The following is a 22,722-nucleotide window of genomic DNA, read 5'->3' as shown; positions in this document are numbered from 1 at the left end:
ATTTTTTTCACTGTTGAGTTTTGCATCTTCTTTTCTTACTTTTTATACTGTTCTTTTGCACCATTTCTATTTCTGTTTTTGCTCAATTCCTATTTCTATTTCTAGTTTTGCGTCTTATTTTTTACTATATATATTTTTTTTTTCTCATATTCTTTTGCTGCTGTAACAATGCAAATTATTATTAAAGGATTATCTTATAAACAGCTTTAGAAATTTTGGAAATTTGGGATGAGCATGGCACTGTGACCGCTGTTACAACTTAAATCTACTGACCAACCAACAGAAATGCAGCATGAAATGACGCGCTGATCAATACAACACCGCTACATGCTAGTAAATGCTAATAAATGCCTACTTTGAGCTCTCATTGCAAAACTGGCATGCCAAGTTGGCCTCTTTTTCCCAGCCAAGACCACATCTACATCATTCTCCTCCTCTTCCTCTTCTTCAGACTTTTTCTGATACACATAAGCTACTCTTGCTAGGGCTAATTCATGTTTGGTTACATTTTTTTTCTACCACTGAAGCAGCGTCTGGATGATGCACGCTGATGCCATTTTGTTCTTGTATATTGACATTGATGGACGTACGTCATATGGCATTGTCATCATACAGTCTGCTTACAGTTCATTAGATCCATGTCACACAGTGCAGCTTGCACTAAACTTATTGCTAAAATCTCAGTCTGTAGGAGGCTTAAGATTATACTGTAAATATATTATACAGGTGTTCATGTTATTTTGTCCACCCCCCCACTTCCCGTATGTTATTAAGCGAACACGTGATTTTTTAATAAAAACTAAAAAATAATCATGGTAGTAAAAGAACACATTTCAAAATGAAAAACAGACAATAAATAAAACTAACTAATGATCACCATGGCAACCTGAGAGGAATCACTGTACCCATCACGCCACAGTACGAGTCATGCTGAGTCCCCGGTTACCTTGGCAACCCCAATCCTTTAACACAACAATGGCCACATGGGCTGTGTGTGATGCTGCAGGTTTGTATATAAGCACTTGTGGCTGTGTGTGTGCGTGTGTCTGTGTGTGTCTGTGTGTGTCTGTGTGTGTCTGTGCGCGCACGTATGCTTTACCTCTTGGGCCTTTCATTGAGGCTGGTGCTTCTGGCACGAAATGAACTTTGCTCATGTCCATCATCAAATGGCAGCAGGGCATTGGATCGCAAACCCTGAAAACAGAGCCAAAATGTGTAATGTGAAGATATAGAGATGAAAAACTGAAATGTAGTTTAAGTCGGTGCAGAGCCTGCAGCAATTCCAAAACAGTGTCAAAAGATAAAAGATAAGGCACATACAATTTGCAATTTATATCATTATATAAACCATATTTACTGTAATGGTGTAGTATCACATGTCTTCAGTTTGTATTCTGTGTGAATGATGTGATTTAGGAGGAAAGAAATAGTTTGACATTTCAGGAAACGCATTTATTCATTTTCTTGCAAACAGTCAGATGAGAAGACTGATACCACTCTAATGTCTGTCAGTCAAATATGAAGCTATGGCCAGCATTGTATGCCATGCTGAACAAAGCCAATCATCAACATTAACAATAATTGTGAATCTTTGCGACCATAAGAGGTCATTGAGACACAGTCATAAATGTACACACAAAATATTAGACTGGGGAGGAAACAACCCAGCTTTGTCCAAAAGTATCCTACCATCTAAAGCTCCCTGATTATTTTGTTTGTGTAATTTGCACAAAAACTTAGGTAAAAAATGCAGTGGTTTTATTGGCTGTTATGTACCAGATTTTCAGCCAGGCACAGGGACTTTTTTTCTCTGCTGGTTGCCTGGCAACTTCTCTTTCACAAGACTTAATGGTCAAGGCTTTATCCTAAGCTAAGATAACTCTCTGATGGTTGTCACGTCATATTTAACACACAGGCAAGGTTATGACTTTAAAATCTAACTCTCTGCAAGCACTGAAATAAAGCATATTTCCCAAAATGTCAAACTGATTATTGAAAGCAGCAATATATAGGATTTAGTCTGGTTATAATTCACAAGAGTTGATGCCAACACTGCTCATCGCCACAATTGCAACATCAGATATGCATGTACGGGCAAGAACACGAGCAATCTTTCCAAACATCCAGCAAAAGTGCATCACATACGGGCAGAGAAATGCACCATTTACGACAGCCTGACTCATTGTTATTGTTATATACTATACTTATAAAACATAAAATAACCACCCCCACCCACCCACCCACCCACACCACACACACACACACACACACACACACACACACACACACACACACACACACACACACACACACACACACACACACACACACACAAAGAACCAACAATAAGAGCACAATTTCAATTTTGGATCGATAAGCAGTATCAGAAAGAGTAGTAGTTCCATTAAAATATTAACAATACCTATCTGTGTTGATGCATACAAAAGAAAATATTTCCTAAATTGTTAATTTTTCCTTTACAAATGTGAAAGCACAAGGATGATCTGAGAGCACAAAGACATTGATTTCCATGTGGGAGTTAAGCTCTTTTACTTTCTGTCGGTATTTCATTGTTTCTCTTCTCTTTTAGTAAGTACTTCCATGTGTGTGATGTTATATTTAAAAATGGAAATTGCAAGTCTAAGTAAATCAGTAAAGGTAGTGAGTCAAACCAGCACACACCTTTGTGATGTACTGAACAAAGTCCTTGCGAAAGGGGAGTCTGCAGCGAATAAACCACATGGCGATCACATGGTGGGCCAGAGACACAATGTACTGGTTGAACCTGATAGGAAAGGAAGAAACAAACAGATCAGAGTGTGTCTGTGCAGCAGGGAACAACCTTGTGTTTGTGTGAATGTGAGCACTTACTTGGAGGGGTTAGTGTAGGGTAGAGAGATGGCAAACACGCTGACATACTGCTCAGCTACAAAGTTGGCATAGAGATGCGGCAAGCGCACCAGAGCTATGACACAAAGCAGGAGAAAGAGCACATCAACCAAATACTTTCTTCACAGAAACATTGGATGTGACTAACTGGCCTTGAAAACTCAACAAAAGTAAATTAACTTTTAAAGAAAAGAACTGAGCAAGTTTTCAGAAAAGCTTCTGTTGCTCACTGGAGAGGAACTCAAGCATTGGAGATGCCATGGCAACAGTTGCAGAGATGTGAGTGAGCTTGACGATAAGAGCGGGCAGGAGCTTGATCATTATGTCAGGCATCTCCACCGTGCACATTGTGAGAGCCACCACACATTGCTTGGCACAGCGGTAAATGAGGCCAGTCTCCAGGCACTGAACCAGTTCTCTCTGTAGAGGGGAGAGGACACCAATTAACATTGTTCCATCATGGAAACACAGTGCCTCCATGTATGTATGTGTGCGGAGGGGCTGGTGAATCTGTGTGGTATACAAACACCAGCCATAATGGAACGCTGCATGTGGACCTTCTGGCAGTCAGTAAACCCAACGTGCAACCTTCCTAGAAACCTCTTGATGATTTAAACTATTACTTTGTTTTTGTTCGTACCTGTCTCGACTGCTCCAGGTAGTTATGGTAGGAGGTGATTGCTGTGAGGACAGGAACCACCGCCAACTGAACATCAGTGCGAGAAAACCCCTCTGGGGTCTTCTTCAAGCGCTCAGAGATCAGTCGATCCGTCACCTACGAGCACATGGACAAAGAAATGAGCAACATATAGTGACATTTGGTCGTGTGTACGCAAGCAAATTCACATATGTACAGACTTTGTATGCATGTGTCTCTATTTTCAGTACCATGCAGCAGAGTGTAGAACAGAGCTGGTCCAAGCTGCATGGTGATGTGAGCAGCAGCACTTTGTACTGCAGCGTCCACGGCAGCTTGTCAAGAACCAGCTTCAGCACCTTCCAATCTGTCTCCTACAAGAGAAAAATAAACTGTGTCTGATATCTTAAAAGACAGGAGGGAAATCACTGTGATCATCTGTTATAAGTCTCTTTATGCTGAGTCATTTGCTTCAAAGGGTGATAAACCCTGGAGCTTTAGCGATAACCAGTTATTTACTCCAAAAGAACTAGCAAACACAGCTTTGACGCAGATGCATTTCATGCATCCCACTTATCTGTGAGGTGGATACAATTATTCTGTGCGTACCATCTTCAGGCACTGCAGGAGGACACAGAAGGCCGGTGCATAGGGAAGGTAGGCTGAGCGTATTGAGGCTGTTGAAGCGGAAGGAGCAGCAGCAGGAGCAGGGCTGCCAGCAGGAGGAGACGTTGACCCTGCAGGTTTCTTTTCACTGACACGCTTCTCTGGCTCTCTGAAACAACAAGGGAAACAATTAACAATCCTGTTAATATTTAGTTCATTGGTTTATTTTAAGCAACACATGAGCAGATAAGAGGTGTGTGTGTGTATGTGTGTGTGTGTCTTCACCCTGTGTCACAGTAGCAGTAAGGGCTGAACCTGATGGCCCCATCTTTGTTAGGGACTCCAAGACGGTGAAGAGAGTCCGCTCGCATCATCAGAAAGAAGTCAAACACCTGAAGGAGGGAATTAAAGTTTTACAAAAAATAAGTCAGCATGCATATACGTTAGAAATGGAGTTATATGCATAGTAAATAAATGAATCCCTGCTACCTGTAGTCTAATACTGGAAGCAATAGCTGAGCAGTACTTGTTCTTGTAGTGAAGCTGCAGGTGGCTGATAAGCAACTCATACACGCGACTGGCATGACTGGCTGGTAGGCTGTAGAGTTTACTCTGGCAGGAGAGAAAAAAATGAAGGTGAATCACCAGACTCATTACATTTCTCCTAGATTCACAAAAAACACATTAGGATTTTTTGTTTTAACTGCAAAATAGGGAAAAAATGTTTTTAGCACAATTTCTTTTGTCCCTTAGGTTAAGAGATAAAACTTAAGAGAAGTTAATACTTATCAATAATTAATATATTTATTCTCTGTTAAAGAAACCTTAAAGGACATCAGATTGCTATCAGGCAGACTGCACTAATATTTGTAAACATGCTTATCTTAAGTCGCTGAAAAAATCTTTTTGTTCTTTTGGATTGAAGAAGTTTGTAAATATCAAAACAAATTACGTTGGCAAGACATCATAACAATATTGAGTATTCAAATTTGAAGTGCATCTTTTCTGAAATAACTTATTAACATTAATTTTAAAGACACTTTAGTGAATTCAGTCCTCATGAGTATACCTGCAGGATTTCCAGCAGGCCCAGTATAGCAGTCCTGACGTCCTCCATAGGAGACTCTGCTGTGGGGTCTCTCTCAGAAACCTCCAGGGGCCCTGAGCACACCAAAGAGCGACTGGCCACCTACACAGAGAGAAAAACACATGATGGCTGTAATGGGCAGAACTGAATTACTTTATGAGGGTTTAAGTGAGACAACATGAACATCTACGTGTGTGTGTGTGTGTGTGTGTGTGTGTGTGTATATACCCGTTCAATGATGTCAAGCAGGCTGGTAAAGTGGTGTGTGTTACAGCCCTCAGCAAGGTCCACCAGTAACTGGGTGGCCTGTTTTCGGACGGCCAGGTCCCGATCTTCAGCTATCCCACTGAGCTGCGGGATCACCACCATTTCAATCAACTCATCCTGGAACAAGTTAAAGAAGAAAATAAGGGAGAACGAGTTTTACTTTGTGAATTTTAATACATCTGAGAAAACAAACATCAAAGCTTAAATACCAATGTGACAGTGAACTTGACAGTAGGGATGCAAATGTGTGTGTGCATGTGTAAGTGTGCAGACCTCGTAAAGCTGTCGATTGGTACTGAGAACGAAGGACAGGATATGAAGCACTTTGATCCTTATCATGCTGCGAGTCTCATTCCTGTAAGAGAGACGGTAAGATAACAGAGCGGGACAGCAGAGATGCAAGACAGGGATCACAGCGATGATTAACAAAGACAAATAAATACCAAAATATCATTACCATCCTCTTCATGTGCATCCTTACCTGAAGAATTTCTCCATGAGGCGGTGAAGGCTCTGAATCCAGCCGTCCTTGGCTGGCTGGATGGACTGAGCCCTGTACGAGATGAGGGTCAGCACTGAAGCATCCTGTCATACACACAAGATTATGATTAGAAAGTAACAGCAGTACAAAAGAGGACCAGATGAGAACAGAATGATACCAAAGGGATGGACACTCAAAAGCACTTACGGGTCTCTTGTCAGCACATTTCTCAACCAGACTGAAAAACTTCTCCGTGGAGCCGTGGTAACCGTTCTGCTCGTACAGCTCCTCTACTGTGGTCAACAGCTCGTACACAATGGCCTTCAACTCTGCACTGCCTATTGTCTGTGAAGACAGATGAGACTTGGTTAATAAACAAAACAAACAAACAGTTTTTTTAATCTGTGCACATGTGCAGTACACGTGTGTGTACCTGGATCTGCTGCAGCAGACGCTCAATGATTCCCAGCAGGATGTCCCAGGTGACCACCTGCAGCTCTTTGCCGTACTTCTTAATCAGTCTGGTGATAGAGAGGACGATTTCATAGGACACCACCTCATTGGCACACGACATGGCCTGAGTGGCAGAGGTCAGACAACAACCGTTATCACAACTGAATTATTACATTCATGGTAGAGTCTTGTTTTTTCAGACTACCATCTATTTAGTAATTTTTTTCATATATCTTTTACTCATTATTGCACAAAAACTAATAAAAGTCACCCTGGAACTATAGTATACTATAGTATACAAACTATAGTATACATATATTCACTGATAATGTTAAAGGCAAAACAATTGGTCAATCAATCAATAAGTCAAAGAATTGGAACAATTATGGTAACTGGTTAAGTCATATTTGAAGCTTTCACTTATTTGGCTTCAATTGCAGGGATATTTTTCAGATGCTCTTTGGAGTTTAGATGTTTCTAATGTTTTACCTTTGGCTTCAAACATTCTAATGTGCATTTTTTCCTCTCTTGCAACATTTAGTAGCCCAAATGATTCATAGATTAAACAAAAAAAATATAATGAAAATAATCATTAGTTGCTTCTAGAGCTGGGCAATATATCAATATTATATTGATATTGCGCTCCGAGACCAGATATTGTCTCGGGTTTTCGATATCTTAAGTGTTGTGTTTCCCTGGTTTGAAAGGCTGAATTTCAGTTAAGTGATTTGATTTCATAAAAATTACCAGACTGTTATAGCTATTCTTTTCTTTGCCTTTACCCATGTAGTCATTATATCCACATTACTGATAAATGTTTATCAGTCTCATTGTGTAAATATTTTGTGAAAGCACCAATAGTCAATACTGGAATATCTTCGCAATATCAAAAGTATTTGGTTAAAAATATTTTGGTATTTGATTTTCTCCACATCACCCAGCCCTCTTAGCAGCCCAAGACAGAATGCGAACATGTTCATGAGAGCAAAAATGTTTTCCCTGACTTTTTTTGGTCATGTATGCATTAGTTTTCTTTCATGTTATTTAAGACATAGGATTATTTTGGCTAAAATTGGATAATCAGACCTTAAATTTTACTATCAGCACATGCCTACAGGGAATGAATGCATAGATGTGTGTGTGTGTGTGTGTGTGTGTGTGTGTGTGTGTGTGTGTGTGCGTGCGTGTGTTACCTTATAGAAAGATGGTAGAACCAGTGTGGGTGTGTTTTTGAGGGCGGGGAGTCTGTGTGCGCCCCAGAGTGCCATCCCAACAAAGAATACAGCTCCTCTCAACAGTGGTGCGTCCTCCATGTACACTCTGGTGGAAGTTGTAGGCAGTTAGAGAGACGGACATATCAGGAGAACCATCACAGTAATAGGAGATAATGGATGATGCACATCAGGCTAAAAAATACGCTTAAACGGCTTAATACCTCTCCTCCATTATGCGGCACATGGTGTAAATGGCACTGTGGCCGAGGTGAGTCCCCAACACCTTCCTCATCAACTGCAGAGGCACAGAGGAACACAACAAGGTGGAAAAAACAAACAACACAGGAGAGATCACCACAGGATGTGGTAATGAATCATGCCCTTTTACACCTGAGCCTTCAAATGAAAGAAAAAATGTGTGTGTAAATGTGTGTGTGTGTGTGTGTGTGTGTGTGTGTGTGTGTGTGTGTGTGTGTTCTCTCACCTTCCAGCAGGATTCACAAAACTCCTTGACGTTGACTGTACGACAGAGTGTGATGATGAAGACGGTGAGAGAGTCTGAGGGCAGGCAGTTGTAACACACCACTGCATCCAGTACTTGTAGTGCCACCTGAACACGTCATACACACAGAACACACACACAAGTAGTGCATCAGCATCAAACACATCCGCAAAGGCCTGCAGGCCAACTTTAGCTGAGACAAGTGTTAAACACAAACCAACTACTTTAATTTTTTACACAGTGCTTTGAGGAAGAAACAATACAAAGTTGTAACAACTCTGTGGTTCATAATTTCAACAGTTGTAGGATTTGTTAGATTGGCAGTGTTGGATATGTAGTTAATAAGTACTGATGATGTTTCAATGAGCTGTTTGTTTACAATAAAAACAGAAAGTGCAGCTTATTACAAACAAGCCTCTAATGCTTACCTTTACAAAAAACCTTTCCTATTTTCCCTTTTATATTATATTTATATTAGGGATGCACAATTATATTGGCATGCCATCACTATCGGCAGATATTGTCTTTAAAATGAATCATGTCAGTCAACATGCTAGTTGCTACAGAAGAGACTTGATGATCACTAAAATTAGGCGAGGATAAAGGTGGATATATATGAATATTGGTATCAGTTATCAACCAAATGGCTTGTTTTTATATCGGCATATATCAGCAAAAAAAGTAATAATGTGCATCCCTTAATCTGTGTAGTTGTCAAATGCAAGTTTCTGTTTTCATACCACATGGCTAAATGTTTAAGAAACAATTCAAATCTGTTCTCTGATCTTGAGAACTTTTGCATTCAGCGTGTTTCAAAACCTGCAGAGGATTGCACATGAGCAACACAGGCACACTACTCACTTTAAAGAATCCGAAAAATAATTGCTGAAACAAGATGTCTTCCCTGTGTGCCTCAGTTTGGTATGGCGACATGGTTTGTAGAAATACATGCTGGACAAACACAGTATTCATGCGGCCACTCAAGTCAAGTCAAATGAAGTGTTTGATTTCTGGTCCTTTATCATCAACTCCAACATCAAATGTTTTATTTCTGCTGATGGTCAAAAAAACAGCTATTAACCCACTGCTTAAGATTTACCTGATTCCCTGTATATAATGGTTTTGGAACAGTGATTTTACATATTTGATGAAAATCTGAAAAGTTCTCACTTAATCTGATGGACCTGAGAGCCTCTTAATCACAGAATTTCTTCCCTGGATCAGTGATGTGTAACAGTCAGTTCATGCACAGTTAAATCGATACTTCAATTAGGCTATTTAATTGGACTACTGTCCTTGTCCTGGTATACAAACACATTAGGAGCAGGGAAAGTCGGCACATAATGTTGAATGCTAACAAGCAGTTTAATCCAAGAATGTGCCGACTGTTTTCATTTCGCAAAAGAAAACATGTTACACTACAGCAGTAGTTGCTTCAGTTTAGCAGTTTAGCAGTAAAGTGAAGGGAAAAAAAATACCTACCTCAATATCTGTTGAAGATGTTGTTCTATTGCACAGAAGACAGATTTTTCTACAGGGGAGCACAACAGAATTAGCAAATAATGCATGTTATCATTTCAAAAAATATCAACCAAAAAAAATGCACAGAAGATGTATATTTGTCTGTAACTCTGACTTACTGGACCATGATGGAGACATTTTGGTCCAGGTAGCAGCTGTTGAACTTAACCAGATTTACAAGAACATGGAGAAAGTCGGAGGTGAGACCTATGTCCATCCACAGGAGGACAAAGCGTGCTGGGGAAGAGGAGAAAACAGAAAACAATATTACCAGTGAATGTTTTAAGAAGTTACAATTATAAACATTACTACAAATGTGGTTTATATTAGGTTAAACAAACAAGTATGTAACCTCTTACAACCCATTGTTTTCACAGCATTTGCAAGTCAGTTTTAAGTCAGTTTTTATTCTGTTTCACATCACTGCAAACTAACTTTTCAATACAGAATCCAAAGAGGATTATGCTTGTGAACCAGACAATGACCAAGTGTAACTTTTGAAGAGTTCCAACATTTTTCGGCAAAATTTTACCTATGTCCTCTTCCAGGTAAGTGATGTCTTTCCCATTCTCAGTTAAGGCCTTGAAGACTTCCAGCCTGTCAGAGAGATCCTCGTTGCATGGTTGGTAGTCTCTGATCACCTTGAAAAAGTAGGCTCTGAGCGGGCCGAGCCGCTCGCCCTTCACATAAACAGTGAGCATGACTTCATAAAATGACATTTATATACATTTATATTGTATGTGTGTGTTGTGTCTGTTTACCTGTCCCTGTATAATGGCCCTCAGCAGCTGCAGGACAGCATGTCTGGCCTCAGGCGGCTGCTCTGGTGTCAGCATGTCCTCCACAGCTTTCCATACAGCCTCCACTGCATGCTAAAAAATACACAGATTTTAGCAAATGCAGATGATAATATGGACCGCTGTATCAAAAAAATCCAGCAGCAGACTCACCTCCTCAAATTTTTTCGTTTTGGCGAGATCGCAGACATGGTTCATCATGCGAACACGGTTGCTCAGACCGCAGTCCGGGTGAAGCTCCTGACAAAAAAAAAAGGGAAGAGTGACAAGATGCAAAACATGATGGGAAAAAAATGAAAAGCACGGTAAGTCTGTGTGTATGAGCATACCTTGATGATGTCAGTCGTAATGATAAACTCAGACGGTCTCGTCTCACTTTGTTTGCTTGGAGGCCGTGGGGGTCCCAGCCCAAAGATCCCCTTCACCTTGTCCTTGAGACTCTCCTTGCTCGGTTGTTTATTCATGGCCACAACCTGGAAGAGTGACAGATTACACAAACTGGGACTGATGGCCGCCCGGAGAAAGAGTTTCACGAATATTATTTACAAAATTTTCTGCACCATGCAAAACTGTCACAATGCAAAAGCCAATTCTTAAAGGTGACATAAAGCACCTGATTTATCTAAATATGACTTTATGTGGCTTTCCAGCTAGTAATTAGGCAACATTCACATTAAGGGCTAAACAGACACTAACAGAGATCCAAAGACAAGTGTGCAGCTATTTTTGGAGCAATGTGCGATTGTATTCGGGAAAATGCGCTGTCGTAAACTGAACTTTCGGTGCAATGGGACATTTTTCAGACTATTGAGGCTTCTGGATTATGAGCTGTCAGAAAAAAAGAGAACTTCAGTAATGAGCCCTAAAATACAGAAGTCAATGGTTTTTTTAATGGGTTTTTGGTTAGAAGCCTGAAATAAGGTCTGTGGTTAATACAAGCTGAAGAGCCTTTCTTTTGTTCAACGACAATAACATTCATCAGTGAACACCCCACTGTGAACTTTGAAGGTTTTATGTGTCTTAAAAAAAAGGCGACTGCTAACAAGAGGCTACATGAGACTACAGAGCGTCATCATGCTGAACAAGACTTTACAGTCACACTGTGGTGATAAAACCTGAAGTTTCCATCAGAACGCACTATGTAGTGCACTATATCCGTGATAGGGAACGGTTTCGAACACAGCTCATATATGTATGTGGCAGCCTCTTTTGTCTAAGACAAATTTCCCTGTGGATGAATAAAGTAGCTAAGATAGAGTAAAATGCCCCCAGACCTTAAATTTCCCTCCTAACCAATATATGAACTAAATCTACTCTCAACACATGTATTGAATAGTTTGAGTGAATTGTGAAATTTACTTTGAATTCTAGAGTTTAATTCCACCCCAACTGTCGCAGGGCAAACTGATCTCATTTTTTAAGAAAGAGTGAAAAATAGTGATCTATGTATTTATGTCGAGTTGTAAATAAAAAGCTTTGATACATATGTATGATATTGGAAGATTTGTGGGGAGAGTCATTCAATTTATTTTGAAAGACAAATCCTCTGGGCGAGAAATATGGAAAGGGGGTGCAAAATCCCAGAGACATCCTGCCTCAAAATATTATTTAGTTACAATATCTGATATATAGTCATATATAACTTAATATAGCTCATAATTACATATATTTGGAGCAATTTGCTCGCTAATTACAATCAGCCAACACTTTACCAGCTCAATAGAGGATGACAAAAACAACAAAACAAAAACAATCAGCCTGAAAGAAACTCTATAATGCTTCAATGATATAGGAGTCGACTGATATTGTCTTTTCAGGGCCAATACCGAGACAAATTATTAATATTTAATGATTAATATTTAAGACTAATAACTGATGCATTTACAATAAAAACAGATATATTTCTATTGAAATTTTGAGTTTGGAATATCACAAACTCCAACAAAAAAACTTTGTTTAAATGCCTTTCGCAAATGTTTAATCAAAACTGAAACTTTTAACATCATATATCGCAAGTTCCCTGCAACGTTTTTTTTTTAATATAAAGTTCAGTGAAAAGAGAAAAGAGAGAAAAAAAAAAGAATTTGGAGGAATAATAAAAATAGCTCCCTGGAGTTTTAAAAAGTAAAAGTTTCTCCCATGCTGATAGTTTTTTGCAGGCTGCCTTCTCTGGTGTTGGCTGAGAGTAATACACACAGTTTTTCAAATCTGTTGACTCCTCGTTAGAAAGGTCGTGAGGAGCTTTACAATATTTTCATTTTTGTGCTTTAACAACAAAATCAGCTACTCTACCAGTTTATTTCTGCCAGCAGTATGTTGATTTATGCATCATCCTCCTGCACATGGTGAAATCATGATATCCAAATATTTCTTAAGTTTACAGTAAATTAAATCAGCATCAACAAACTTTAATCACACTATGCATAGCCCCATTGTGCACACGGGTAAACGTTTTTATGTAAACTGGATGCTAACCAGCAGTGGCGTTTGCAGTCCCGGCCTGTAAATAAGTAAACCCAGGGGGCAGTTTTTGGAGAATCTGCTGTCATGTGGACTTGACAGAGAGAAAGACAGAGGGGAGGGGAGGTGAGCAGACAGACAACGACTGTTCTGTTTCAGTCCAACAACAACAACCACATCGGTGCAAGGTAGCCTCCGGCCAGAGCAGACTATATCCGTGGACACTTTACAACATAAACCTGGTATAATCAGGAGAAACGCACAATAGCGCTACCGAACCGTTAGCTAACGTTACACGTTACAATCCCTGTCATGAGCTAGCATTCCTCTGAGGCATTCAAGGTCCGGCAACTCAAAAACAACTCCCCCCTCCCCCTCTCCTCTCACCTTAATGGAGAAAAATCGCTCTCAGTTTCATTCAGTCGCAGCCAGATTCGTCCGTATGCAGCCAACAGAGCCGTCTGCGTCCGTGCATTGATACAAGTCTGTATTTGCTGCTGAAAGCTTGTTCACGGTCCAGGCTCAGAGCTCCACTCCTCAACCGGATGTCACACTAATGCTGTGACAGGGGCACTTCCTACAAAAACACGTTTACTGCCCTCGCTGATGGGAAATGTAGTTCCGAGCAAGCTAAATCCAAACTATGCTAAAAGCCCTGTTGTTAGGGGTTTAACGTTTTAAATACGGCACATGGAGAGATAAACATCTACACAAAAGTTAGCGACGGTTATTTTTTTAACCAAAGGCCTCATAGAGCTGTGCAACAGTCGAGTAGTAGTGATACAAGTTACAAAAACTGAAACGTTACCTCACAGTTACGCTAACTACCTGCTAGCTAAACATGCTAACAATGCTGAAGTTGGTTCCTCGTTGATTCAGAAGCTGCACTTTCACCAGCCTGCCTTTGAGCGGAGCTTTTGGACAATAAGTGCTTTGAACTTTATTGCCCTGACGCACTGACCTTTCTTGTGTTAGTGGGTTACATTGTCAATATTATCCATAACAAGATGCATTAAAGTGCCGCTATGAAATCAGTGGGGATAAAAAAAAAATTGGTTGGTAAGAAACAGAAAGCAACAAAAATTGTACCTTGTTTTTCTGTACCTTATAACTACCTCGTTAGTGTAAACATGACATATAAATACACCTGTTATTTTGACAGTGAGAAAGAGACAAGACCATGATGTGCATTGTTTATCAAAAATTATTATTATTATTATTATTATTATTATTATATTAAATATGATATGATTGTGGGCCTTGATAGTCATATTGAAATTAGGAATGCATGATAATGGAAATTTTGTTGATATTCTTTATAAATTTATACATATATATACTGTACATATAAAACAACTCATTCAGACAATAACAGCTACTGATCAATATATCCACTCTTTACCCCATCTAATATTGGTGATCATCAGCTTTCTTCTGTAGTGGAATTAATGTCAACATTAAGCAGAAATAACGCTGCATAAGCAAGAAAATATATATATATATGTATATGTATGTATGTATATATATATATATAACAAGGTACTACATTAAATCATGGATGCATGAAAATATTGGCACATCATCAGTATGTATGATTTATATAGAACCGAAAATATGCTTTTTGCATGATGAATAAAAGAGCAATATATTTTCTGCTGGTGAGTATGCATAATTTGTCTGTATATCCCACTTAATTATTTTTAACCTTTTATTATGTTATTATTAACATGCAGAGACTACAGTGATAATTCAGTTTTGTTTATTTATAAATATATATAATTATTGTTATTATTATTATTATTATTATTATTTTAAATATACCAACGTTAAAGGCTAATCGTGAACCACTGACTAAAATCTGTTGTTTCCTTATTTTGTTGGTGTTATTATTGGTCCGCCCGTGACTTGAAACAACGAAACACAAACTAACTTCAGGTTAATCTAAATGCATCACGTCCACTGCAGCACGAGGGTCTGTTATGTAGTCCAGAGTTTGACTATGACCTCTCCTTATTTCGTACAGAGCAGATCTGTTATCACTCGAAGTGGTAATCAAAATGCTGGCTGTGCACCTGCAGCTTCACTCAGGTCCAAACTCACCAACAGACGGAGGAAAGTGGATCCAGTTTCCTCTGTGGCCGTCAAAGAGGAGGAGGAGGAGGCGAGGATCTTTGAGCAGAGACCCTCTTCGGCCCCCTTAAAAACGGGTAATGTTTACTTTGGGTTAATAGCGGAACTCAAACACGTGAGAAATGATTTAGAAGTAAACTTCAATTCGTTTAACAATCCCGACAGACCATTGTTTCAGCGTGAAGACTGGTAAAGTTGCTGGTGTTTTGACTTCTTCACTGTAAACGCGTAGACTCCTGCATCTGATAAGTGATTGGTACATCACATCCGCAGATCTATGAGTCAGCTGGGCCTCCAAGGCTGGAAGGCTGGACTCAGTCTACCTAACAACATCACCTTTCAAAAGACAGGCAGGCATAATGTGTCCCTGCAAGAATAATCACGTAATGTAAGGGGATATGAGATGAGTGACAATATAGGAAAAGAAAAAAAAAATTAGGGACTGTTCGTTATTTGTGCGTCTGTATGTGTGTGTAGTGTTTCTACAGTAACCCTTCCAGCCTCCCTCTTTGTTGTGGGACATGTGTTTTTATTTTTTGTTTGTTTGTTTTGTTTTGTTTTATTCTGTTTTACTTTGTGTTTTGGCTCGGGGGCGGACGTACAACTTTATATGTTTTTTTTTGTGGGGGGGGGGGGGGGGGGTTGGTTTTTCATGCCTTCATTATTGTGCATGGTCAGGGAGTGACAGGGCCACAAGCCAGAATCGAACCCGGGCCGCTGCTAAGGACTCAGCCTTCATGGGGCATACACTCTACTCACTGAGCTTGAGGCTGCCCCTAAATGGTCTTTTTTTGGATATAATTTTATTAGGGGTTGACAGATTAGTCATGCAGTGAGTTTCCAGAAAAAAACCCAGTTACCCCCCTCCTCTGATAGATAAAGAACAGTCCCTTATGGTTTTTTGGGGTTTTTTTCATACACTTCTGTAGTTGTTTTTGCTATTGCAAAGCACTGAATAACTTCAACTTAAAAAAAATCTCTGTGCCTGCTAGACATGAATTCACATTCAGACATGGTCACTTACGGACATTGCCCTTGGGGTGTGTGTATTGCCATGCTGGGTCAGATATTTCTCATTCTGTCTTGCTCTGTGCCCTCTCAGGTGGCTGCCAACCAAAAAAAGAAGCGGATACATCACCGTTGTCTTCACACAGCCGCAGGAGGAGACAGCTGAAAGTGGAATATGACACAGATGAAGGCGTTTCACCGGTGAAGACAGAACACTGGGAACCTCCCGACTGGAAGAAACAACTGGGATACATTCGTGAAATGAGGAGCGGCCGTGATGCACCTGTAGATAACATGGGAGCAGAGAAATGCTACGACACAGAGGCTCCTGCGCATGTAGGCGTGGTTAAGTCTTCTTCTTTTAAGTCTTCAAATTCACTAGTTCACATTAATTCAACTTGTTCCGTGTGTTCTCTTCTCTGTCAGGTGAGACGTTTCCAGGTGTTGGTTTCACTCATGTTGTCCAGTCAGACCAAGGACCAGGTGACGGCAGCAGCCATGCAGAAGCTCAAAGCTCACGGCTGCACTGTAGAAAATATACTCACCACTGATGACGAAACACTGAGGAAACTCATCTACCCCGTCGGCTTCTGGAGGGTAACACAGAAGTCTGTCTGTGTGTCAAAGGAGCCACGGTTCCACCGTCTCAGCCTCCCTCTTACTTCTGATTTTCATTGAGTTATTTTCCCACTCACTCTTTTCTAGACTAAGGTGAAGTACCTGAAGCTGACATCGGCCATGCTGCAGAAAGAGTTTGGAGGGGACATCCCAGATAGCGTGGAGGGGCTGGTCCGCCTGCCAGGAGTTGGACCTAAGATGGCTCACTTGGCTATGAACATTGCCTGGGACCAGGTGTCCGGGATTGGTGGGGACACACTTTTGAAGCATTCACTGACAAATCAAAAGGAATAAAGCAGATAAATTATAGATAACAAAGAAGCTCAAAGTCAGATAGTTTGAAATTGAACCGAAGATTCAGACTGCAGGTAATAATTGTCAAGTTTTCAGGTAGTTTGCCTTCTGTTGGTTATAGACGTCTGAGGAGACTTTCGTGGTAGGAAAAAATTACTATTAGAGAACTCAAAGGTCCAGTGTGGAGTATGAAGAAGGATATATTGGCAGAAAAGGAATGTAATATAAAAAGCATGTTTTCTTCAGTGTATAATCATCTGAAAATAAGAATGATAGTATTAGTAAGCATTACCCTCTGCTACGAGAGTATTGCAAAAACACAGGTTTTTTATGAAACTTCTTTTTTCAGGGGTTTTTTTTTTCAGTTTAAATCACTGTTTCTGTTTGTTCTGGAGAAAAATAGATCTCTGCTGATAATTCGGCTCACAGTTAAAACCTGAACGTCTGGATCTGAGTTTTCAGAAACAAAAAGGTCACATTAGCAGGTGCTGGGCTCATGGACGGGTTCCACCGAGTCAAAAAGCATCGGGGAAACACTTATTTTTTAACGTAAAACTGCTTTATTCTCTTTTTTTGTATTAAGTCACTTTGTCCGTTTGATTTGGAGAGGAGCAGACCTCTGCGGATAATGTGACTCACGGTAAAAACCTTCAGAACAACTGACGCAGAAATAAGGAGAGTACACATTAAGTTATTAGAACAAGAAGGTGAGCAAACATTAGCGGGCGTTAAGCTCGTGACCTGTGTCTGAAGAGCTGAACACTGCTTTGTAACGTGAAACTGCTTTCCTCAGTGTTCTTACTGGTTTTAATGGCCAGGTGCATTTGCTTTGGAGAGGAAGAGACCTCTGCGGATAATTAAACTCCCCGTTAAAACTTCTTGAACAATTAACAGTGAAGGAATTCTAATCGGTAGTTTTCACCGGTTGCTATTTTCAATCCTTACCACTAGATGCCACTAAATCCCTCTAAATTTTACACACTGGACCTCTAACATATCACATCTCATTCACTGCATGCACCTGCACCAAATTTGTGTGTTGCTGATTCATTTTTTTTTTGTTTAGAAGTTTAGAAATTTCTAATATGAATCTAGGGTATATAATGTTGCTGCTTGAAATACCAGCTTAAACAGAAAAAGACTACAGGTAATCTGCAATGATTAGATTAGGTGTAGGCAACACAGTGAGTCCACATCATCATTTCTAGAAATCCAGATCTGCATATGTGTGCTCTCGTATATGTTGATTTATTTTTAATTTTTTTTTAGGCGTGGACACACATGTGCATCGTATCTCTAATCGGCTGGGCTGGCTCAAGAAACCCACCAAGAACCCAGAGGAAACACGCAAGGCCCTGGAGGAGTGGTTACCCAGGTAACAGCATGACTAATTTACTGCTGACCCGTACAACCTGATTAACATGGACCAACAGATCTCAAAAAATGTCACCCAGACTGACATGATTACACACAGAACATCGCTGACTCCTGTTTTTGATTGTACCTCTTCACCATATAATGTGTGCAAACGCAGCTTTAGAGTGACCTTCCTCTCTCACTGTCTGTCGCAGGGAGCTGTGGAGTGAGATCAACTGGCTTCTCGTGGGTTTCGGTCAGCAGGTTTGTCTCCCCGTCAGTCCTCTCTGCTCTGTGTGTCTGAACCAGCACAGCTGTCCGTCCGCCCACAGGATCTCTCCTACAAAGAGGCCTAAAGCTGGATCCCCACGGTCTCCGAGTCAAACCTCTTCCTTGACAACAAAAACTGAACCTGAACAAGAATCTGCTGTCAAACATGAGAGCACAAAGACGGAGACACTGCAAACACCTGTTTCCCCCTCTGCACAGAGACGGAAGCTAAAAAGCAAAGTTAATCATTGATTCAGTTTTTGTCTACGCTGTGACCAAATAAATGTAAACACGCACACACTGAAAGATATTGTAAGACACGCATCTAAGCTAACCCTCGATGTGAATGTTTCTGAATATTTCATCATAGCTTTAGTGTCAAATAAAACTGCTTTTAATAAGATTAGTTTTATTTGACACTAAAACAAAACTTTTTACACTTTTTATGTCATTAGATATTTTTGTACAGTTATTGCTCATTTTTTTCTAACCAAATAAAAAAATGTATGTACTGAGAGTCGAAATGGTGGTCTTATTTCAAGTTTGCCCTTTCCTCCAGCAAAAGGGAGTTGGTGTAATGCACATCGAGGAAAAACGAACATTAAACTTAAATAAACTTAAGTGTATTTTTAGTGCATCAACAGTAAACCAATTTGTTGCATTTTAGTATTTATGTTCCCCCATCAATACTGTACCCACAATCTATAATGTACTTAAGACACTTTATCTGTAAAAGCTGATTGTATTTTTCAGTTTTAGTAACTTGGCTGGTCACATCACGTCCTAAGGGGGTCAGCAATCTTTCCTATTAAAAGAGCTGTTTTTGACCCCAAATCTAAAAAAAAAATTAATCTGTCTGAAGCCACAAAACATATTTGCGCCTTATAATGAAGTTAACGCAGCCTATTAAGTCAGCCTGTCAACATAACTAATAGGTCCAAATGAGCTTTCATTAATATGTTTTACTTTATGGTGGATGCTCTGCAGAGGGCGACATATTATTTGGTGCTTTAACTTTGCAGTGTTGGTGGTGACAGAAATCAAATTTGTTCATGCACCATAAAGTTCTCTGTTTTCCTCTCAGACTTTAACTTTTTTTTAAATTTAAAATTTAAATTTTTTTTCAAGGGTTTGGAAAAAAAATAGAGAAAATGCTGTAGATTTGGGTTTGTTTGTGGTTTTTTTAATAGCTGGGGAATGGCCTAAAATAAAAGTCACATTGTCACTGCAGAGGGGCAAAAGAGCTGCATGTCGTTTTGGAGCCACATGTTGCCTACCTCTGCCTTAAACTGCGCAATAAGTTAGTCAAAATTCGTCATTAAATGCTCTTTAATAGAATCAGCTAAACACCACCAACTAAGAATTTTAAAAGTGCTGATATAAACATAAAAATGCAGTATTAACAAGAAATTAACTTGGGAAGATCCCATAATTACATAGTCTCAATGAATAACAACATGCTTGTTGGTTGCTGCTTAAAATGCATCACACCTGAACTAGGGCTTGCACAATATCAGACTTTGATGACATAATTATTGAGGGGGAAAAAAATCACTATAACAATGTTATCGCAATATCTTTAAGAATTTTCATTCATTTTCCATAACCGCCTATCCTGCTGTTGCCTATCCCAGCTGACACTGGGCGACCAGCGGGATACACCCTGGACAAGTCGCCAGACTATCACAGAGCTGACACACAGAGGCAGACAACCATTCACACTCACACATAAGGGCAATTTAAGTCACCACTTAACCTGCATGTGTTTGGACTGTGGGAAGCCAAAGAACCACACTGATACAGGGAGAACTTGCAACCTCACAAAAAGGCCACCCCACCCCGGATTCTTGCTGAGAACCACTGCACCATCATGCCACCTAGATAGATTTTGAATAAATTCAGTCAAACTCATCTTTAAACATGTTTCTTTGACTCTGATGAAGACACACTGGTGTTGAAACATTCGTCTGTTTGCAAAATTTAAGTGATCAGTGTGCTCCAGTCCCTTTCCTTTCCTTTGGAAAGTCTCCGTCTTTGAGCTGATAAGCATCTGATTTGGCTGCATGCTGTTAGATGATGTGCGGGAAAACCTGTTTCAACTTTGTTTATTGTGTGTTTTGTCTCTCGGGGAAATGAATTACACTCAAAATACACATGTAAGGAGGAGAAAGTGCGTACAAAAAAAAGTGTACAAAAAGAGCAGTTACACTTAATGGATAGTGAGAAGGCAACCAGATGGTATTGGGGGACGGAGACAAAGTAAGAAATTGGGAATGCTAAAAAAGACACTAGATTAATTACATGATCTCATCATACGTGTATTATTAACATAATATCAATATTTCATTTTGAAATACCAAAGTTATCTGCAATACCGTTATATCGCAACACCCCTAACCTGAAGAAACCTATATAGTACGTATTTGGTGAAATCCCTCAGAGACATACGTGTTGAAGTATAAAAACCACAGGTGTTAATCATTTTCAAAATGACTGCACGTCATCAGGCGTGTCATTGCGTGCTAACTAGCTGCCATGGATTACTGGGACACTTAACTGGAACAGAGCCATTGTTAATAGTTACACCTGTTTGTCTTGCCTCAAGCCAAACAGTCTTCTGTGAAAAAGGCCTGTAACAGATATCAAAACACTAACGCCACGGTAACATGTTAGACAGTGCACATGTTTGTGGAAGTATGCTTGAGCTTTTATCTGTGTTGTTGTAGTTATTTGGTTATTTTTACTGTATTGGTTTTTAATGATGTTGTTAACTAAGGTAGAGACTGTTGGCCACTGGGCAGCTGAATGAGTGCTTTGTTTAAGAGCAGCTTGACAGGAGCGATCCAGAGGCAATCTTTCATGTTCTTCCTCTTGGCTCTGATATGTTGCTCAAGGGCACATTAGCAGTGTTTTTTCCAGTGGGTGACTTGAAGTCATCTACTCAAGTACTCAGGTACAATTTGGAGATATTTTTACTTTCTTGAGTATTTCCATTTTACTAACTCTACTGCATTCCAGATATGAATGTTGTACTTTTAATTTCACTATTAGCTAAGGCTGCAACAAGCAATTTTTTTTTTTATCATCAATTAATCTTCCAATTATTTTCACAATTAACTGATTAATTGTGAAGTCTAAAAAATGTGAAAAATGCTCATCACAATTTCCTGGACTCCAAAGTGATATCTTCATATTGTTTCTATTGTCCAACTAACAGTCCAAAACACAAACACTCATTTACTGTTGTAAATGACAAAGAACAACAGCCAATTCTCACGATTAAGAAGCTGGAACCAGAAAATGTTTGACATTTTGCTTGAATAAAATGAATAAATGAAATTATTAATTTTCTTCTGATGACTAATCGATTACCTGTTGCAGCTCTGTTTAAATCCATGCATAATAATAACAATAATAATAAGAAGAAGAATAATAATATAGTACAACACTGACAGTACCCACTCTGCATTGTCAGTACTTTCACTGGAATACACATTGTATTGCTAATATCTGTATATACTTTTACTTACGTGAAATTTTTAATGCATGACTTTTACTTGTTATTGAGTATTTTTATACTGTAGTATTGGTTTACTTAAGTAAATGATTCACATACTTCTTTCACCACTCTCTGTATGTGCAGCTAAAGTGTTGTCCTCAATTATATTTGCCATGTGGATATCTCATCTTCCCTGAATATCAATAACACACACCCTCAAACTTGGCTGAATTACTCCAGAGACTCCTTTTGAAATGAGCCTGATCTTATATTTCGTGAGACTTTGTATACAATTTTACGCAATAGTCCTTTTATTGACCTTCACAGCCCGTTTTATCCACTGAAGACAGGGATAGACGGTGGATAAGGACGGAGGGCACAGCCTGGTTTACCCGGGACAAACCTGCCTGTCTTAAGGGACTGTAAATGGAAGAAATGTCCATGGCCACATTTAACGTGTCTTGGCAGTGAACTCATTTCGTCCTTAAAAAAATATTTTTAACACCCCTAACAGCCTCATTAATGTTCGCAGGCTATTATTCCCTGCCAGGATATTGCGGCTGCGCTGCGTCATCAGGTGTGCGCTGCGGGAGACGTCCCGTGGCATCTGTTGTTGACGCCTCTTCACTCTCG

General features: G+C 39.7%; 2 protein-coding genes across 4 annotated transcripts in view; one reads left to right on the top strand and one right to left on the bottom strand.

Moving 5' to 3' along the window:
- Positions 1 to 15,317, bottom strand: part of tsc2 (TSC complex subunit 2) — a 34,536-nt gene extending 19,219 nt beyond the window's left edge. The window contains exons 1-26 of one of the 3 annotated variants that reach the window (XM_042484662.1): positions 15,212 to 15,317; positions 15,015 to 15,110; positions 10,784 to 10,927; positions 10,608 to 10,694; positions 10,419 to 10,529; positions 10,190 to 10,337; positions 9,777 to 9,894; positions 9,619 to 9,667; positions 8,119 to 8,244; positions 7,856 to 7,929; positions 7,614 to 7,740; positions 6,401 to 6,544; positions 6,175 to 6,312; positions 5,968 to 6,071; positions 5,760 to 5,841; positions 5,448 to 5,603; positions 5,202 to 5,321; positions 4,622 to 4,744; positions 4,418 to 4,524; positions 4,136 to 4,301; positions 3,778 to 3,900; positions 3,530 to 3,664; positions 3,120 to 3,309; positions 2,872 to 2,965; positions 2,683 to 2,785; positions 1,100 to 1,194 (exon numbers count right to left, since the gene is read on the bottom strand). In XM_042484662.1, coding sequence (XP_042340596.1) covers positions 1,100 to 1,194; positions 2,683 to 2,785; positions 2,872 to 2,965; positions 3,120 to 3,309; positions 3,530 to 3,664; positions 3,778 to 3,900; positions 4,136 to 4,301; positions 4,418 to 4,524; positions 4,622 to 4,744; positions 5,202 to 5,321; positions 5,448 to 5,603; positions 5,760 to 5,841; positions 5,968 to 6,071; positions 6,175 to 6,312; positions 6,401 to 6,544; positions 7,614 to 7,740; positions 7,856 to 7,929; positions 8,119 to 8,244; positions 9,619 to 9,667; positions 9,777 to 9,894; positions 10,190 to 10,337; positions 10,419 to 10,529; positions 10,608 to 10,694; positions 10,784 to 10,927; positions 15,015 to 15,110; positions 15,212 to 15,214 — 2,963 coding nt within the window. In that variant the 5' untranslated portion in view covers positions 15,215 to 15,317. Of the gene's footprint in view, positions 1 to 1,099; positions 1,195 to 2,682; positions 2,786 to 2,871; positions 2,966 to 3,119; positions 3,310 to 3,529; positions 3,665 to 3,777; positions 3,901 to 4,135; positions 4,302 to 4,417; positions 4,525 to 4,621; positions 4,745 to 5,201; positions 5,322 to 5,447; positions 5,604 to 5,759; positions 5,842 to 5,967; positions 6,072 to 6,174; positions 6,313 to 6,400; positions 6,545 to 7,613; positions 7,741 to 7,855; positions 7,930 to 8,118; positions 8,245 to 9,618; positions 9,668 to 9,776; positions 9,895 to 10,189; positions 10,338 to 10,418; positions 10,530 to 10,607; positions 10,695 to 10,783; positions 10,928 to 13,301; positions 13,446 to 15,014; positions 15,111 to 15,211 lie in introns of those variants that run through there. The other 2 variants (XM_042484664.1, XM_042484663.1) reach the window with 2 other exon arrangements.
- Positions 15,318 to 16,671: 1,354 nt separating this feature from the next.
- On the top strand, positions 16,672 to 19,041 carry nthl1 (nth-like DNA glycosylase 1). Its single transcript, XM_042484666.1, has 3 exons — positions 16,672 to 16,917; positions 18,234 to 18,339; positions 18,536 to 19,041. Exons 1-3 carry the CDS (start codon positions 16,791 to 16,793, stop codon positions 18,840 to 18,842), a joined length of 540 nt encoding a protein of 179 aa, XP_042340600.1. The 5' UTR covers positions 16,672 to 16,790; the 3' UTR covers positions 18,843 to 19,041.
- The last annotated feature ends 3,681 nt before the right edge of the window (positions 19,042 to 22,722 follow it).

The sequence above is a fragment of the Plectropomus leopardus genome, chromosome 4, assembly GCF_008729295.1.
Source record: "Plectropomus leopardus isolate mb chromosome 4, YSFRI_Pleo_2.0, whole genome shotgun sequence".
In the NCBI taxonomy this organism is placed as follows: Eukaryota; Metazoa; Chordata; class Actinopteri; order Perciformes; family Serranidae; genus Plectropomus; species Plectropomus leopardus.
This window is presented reverse-complemented; position numbering and strand designations above follow the sequence as displayed.